Source organism: Agrilus planipennis, unplaced genomic scaffold (assembly GCF_000699045.2).
Source record: "Agrilus planipennis isolate EAB-ADULT unplaced genomic scaffold, Apla_2.0 scaffold239, whole genome shotgun sequence".
Taxonomy (NCBI): Eukaryota; Metazoa; Arthropoda; class Insecta; order Coleoptera; family Buprestidae; genus Agrilus; species Agrilus planipennis.
In genome coordinates, this window is record NW_020442381.1 from 393,241 (window position 1) to 396,681 (window position 3,441).

The window sequence follows — 3,441 nt, forward strand, 5'->3', positions numbered from 1 at the left end:
GGAATCAGTTGAACGTACTCTGTGAAGAGAGATTATTATAATCAATAGAAAAGCAAACAGAAATCGCAAATTTATAGGTAGCGGTCCTCTTCAACGTAATTGTAGAAGTTAAATTAAAGGATTGCAAACAACCTACATAATCATATTCTAATTAGTAAAATTTTTTCTTGTAATTCTTTCTTTAAATAAATTCTGCTGCAGAAGTAATTTTAATTAAATGTTGCTATACCTATATAGAAGGTTGTTGCAAGCTTTCGACTTGATTTTCGCAATTGACCTTCAAAAGGCCATCAATCAGAGGGTGAAGTGTTAGGAAAAATTGCCAATAAAATATTTTTTTGACCTGAACTAGTTCCGAGTGGCTTTTAAGATAGTCATCATCCGGAAGAAAATGAATGTTAATAAATATATTTAATATAAAGTAAATCATCAATAGAGATAGTTACGATTGAGGTTGGCTGGTGTTGGAAGATAAACCAAAGCTATATCATTAGCTCGTGATTGACGTCTATACCGTTCATGTACTTTGAACCTGGAGGTAGGAATCACTTGTTGGGTAGGTTCAACTTCAGAAATTTTATGCGCCCCAAGAACTACTTCCATCGATTCGAAACTGTTAAAAGAAATAGAAAGCAAAATGTAACAAAATGTATTGAGCAATGAGTAGAACAATTAAGAATAAATGACTTACCCACTGGATAAACACATGGCAGCGGTTAATACGTAACGTCTGGAGATGAGAGATCCTCCACACAAATTCATTCCATCACTATAGGTAAGTATCACAGCGGCCTAAATAAAGAAAGATACGATCACATTGTGGACTAGCGAATTTGCCCGCAACGGACTTTCATGTCTAAATTTTATAGGGAACGACATTTAAGAACCATTGGGTTATAATACTAACACATTTTGGAATCGATTTAATAGTTTCGTGTACTTCTCCCTAGGTAATAGCAAATTTATACATCTCCTTATCATATTATACACACATTACCAATTAACCCCAAAATTTTAATCAACAACCAAATATTCCAAATATTTTGCATGCTTACTTGGTATGGTAAAGAGTTTGGTGAAGCTTCATTCCCTCCTACGATCTTTAAACCTTCAGATGATGCAAGCTGATTGTGTTCTGTGGGAGATGTTTTACGAGCAGCTATAATTTTAGACCAATCCTTAGTTACGTGAGCCTGTAAGAAACAAAAAATAAATTCAAGTTTGATCTAGACTTCCATATTAATATCACTGCTTTACCGTAACTAAGGAAAGTGTAATGAGAGTTAAGACAATTTCCTTCATTTCTGCTAGTCACAAAGATACTGTATAGGTCTTGATAGAATCTCGTTTTATAAAGGTATTTTTGAAGTACTTCTGTTGATAAAATTCTCGTTACGTTTTTTGTTCACAATATATATACATTTTGTACATATATATGTACAAGAGAAACGTGAATGGATAGAACTCTCTCTCCCTTGCAGCTGATGGAATATCGCAGTTAGCCAAATAATAAAAAAACAAAAGAAAACTTTGATGGTCAGGTAGGAACTCTCTTTCCCTTGCTGAATGATGAAGATGATCTCTGTTTATTCCGGGACCGGTGTTTATACCCCCCTGCAGTAGCGAAAAGGGGTGGAAAATTGAGTAGTTGACGGTGGGATAATCAAGGGGGTAAAATTGGTAAAGAAGTAATAAATGTAGGATATTGGGTACTTAGGGGCAAAAAATAGACAAGTGGAAAACTTAGTATTTAATAAACAGAACAAGTCGATATGATAGATAGAAGTATATATAGGAACAGTAGGTAATGAAAGGAAGAATTTATTCTGTAGGAAATATGCAAAGAAAAACTAAATAAAAAAACTAAAAAAAAAATAGGTAAACCTGGCAAGCAGTATAAGATTGAAACTTGTCGGACGGGTTGCTAAAGGAAGCAAGTAGGTAATTGTTAAGACTTTATCGTTCCTACCTGCGGTACTAACCCCTTGATACCAAGAAGGGTATACCTTTATAAATACCTTCGCAGTGACACAACTACATCAGAGCCGGGCAAACTTTAACTTCGTAGGAACCGCTACATGAGGTTAGTTTGGGTCACTCCATACCCTTAGGTGAGTACGAGAGAGTATACAGTAATGACCCATATTGCTTTCCCTTTTTCTTCTCCCTTTCACTCCCATATCAAGCCCCTTCATCCCGTAGACAAGCGAAGTTTTTTTTTGTTTATTTTAACCTCGAGGAGGGGAAATTTTCTAAAGACATCCCCAAGGGGGGTAATGTCGGATTCACTCCTGGTGGGAGCGCCTATTAAAAACCCTCCTTGGGTTGGTAGTTCAACCGGGTGGTTATGACTACCGGGAGATGGGAGAAGTTTGGGGAAGGGTAGAGATAGTTAAAGAGGTGAAGGAGGGAGGTTGGGGAGATGAACTGGAAGAGGGTGGCCCAACACTAAACGGAAGGATGGGCACTCGCGCTAAAAAGCGAAGACGAGCGAAGTCTCTCTCGCAACTTAAATAATACCTACGAAAATTTTCTAATGATCGTCCCGCAGCTCAGGGGTAGCAAGCCGAGGCAAAGGGACTCACCTACGAAATGGAAGGGATAAGAAAAGGAAAGAATCAACTCACTCGCACTCGCAAGGAGCTCCTTGGCTATACCTGAGGAGCACTCGGGAGTCAAAAGAGTCGAGTTTGTCCAACTCTGAACTACATAATGACATTAAACAATTAGGTTTTTCGCTGAATTATCGGTATGGCTAATTATGTAGTGCATACCTATAACTGCATACGGACTGTTCGGGTGCGTTGACCCGGGGAAATTTAGGGGTTGTGGCCGAGGAGCGTTTAGTTTTAAGACGCTAAACCACTTTTTGAATAGCAAGCATCTTTTTGAATAGCAAGTAATATTAGTTTTAGTTAATTAGTGTGTATGTACAGGATTATTAAACGTATTATATATATTTAATCGACATACATATAGATTTTGTGTGATCAATTATTGATCTATGAGATACAGCAGTACACCGACGGAAACAACAAAAAATTTTCGTCAAGCTAGGCAACAGTAATCATACCGGTCGTTAGAGTAAGTGTACATGGTTTCTTGGAATAAATAAATGTTGAATGTACTTTCCGAGGTACAACAACCCGATATACCAAATTGTGTGGAAGGTCCTTTCAAAAAAGAGCAGGACAGCCCGAGTTTATAAATAGAATAGTTTCGGTTTGTAGATTGTTTCGGTTCAATGGAGCTAGTAAGACCCTTTTGAAGCCCAGTTGCGATTTTGTAAAATATAACGTAGTGAAGTTGAGACCTATCGTCGCATTTAGATAAATAATCACAGTGTTATTCTATTGAATTTTAGCAGAGATATATCATACAAAACAATATAACATAATTGCAATATTGTTTTCTATGATATCAAAATGAATAGTTAACTAC

The 3,441-nt window shown here is 36.9% G+C and overlaps 1 protein-coding gene across 1 annotated transcript in view; it reads right to left on the reverse strand.

Moving 5' to 3' along the window:
• The window catches only part of LOC112906254 (brachyurin-like), a 13,110-nt gene that overhangs the window by 5,854 nt on the left and 3,815 nt on the right, over window positions 1-3,441 (reverse strand). Inside the window, exons 5-7 of the mRNA XM_025980101.1 lie at window positions 1,056-1,135; window positions 692-792; window positions 447-613 (exon numbers count right to left, since the gene is read on the reverse strand). Of these exons, the coding sequence (XP_025835886.1) occupies window positions 447-613; window positions 692-792; window positions 1,056-1,135 (348 nt within the window). The remainder of the gene's footprint in view (window positions 1-446; window positions 614-691; window positions 793-1,055; window positions 1,136-3,441) is intronic.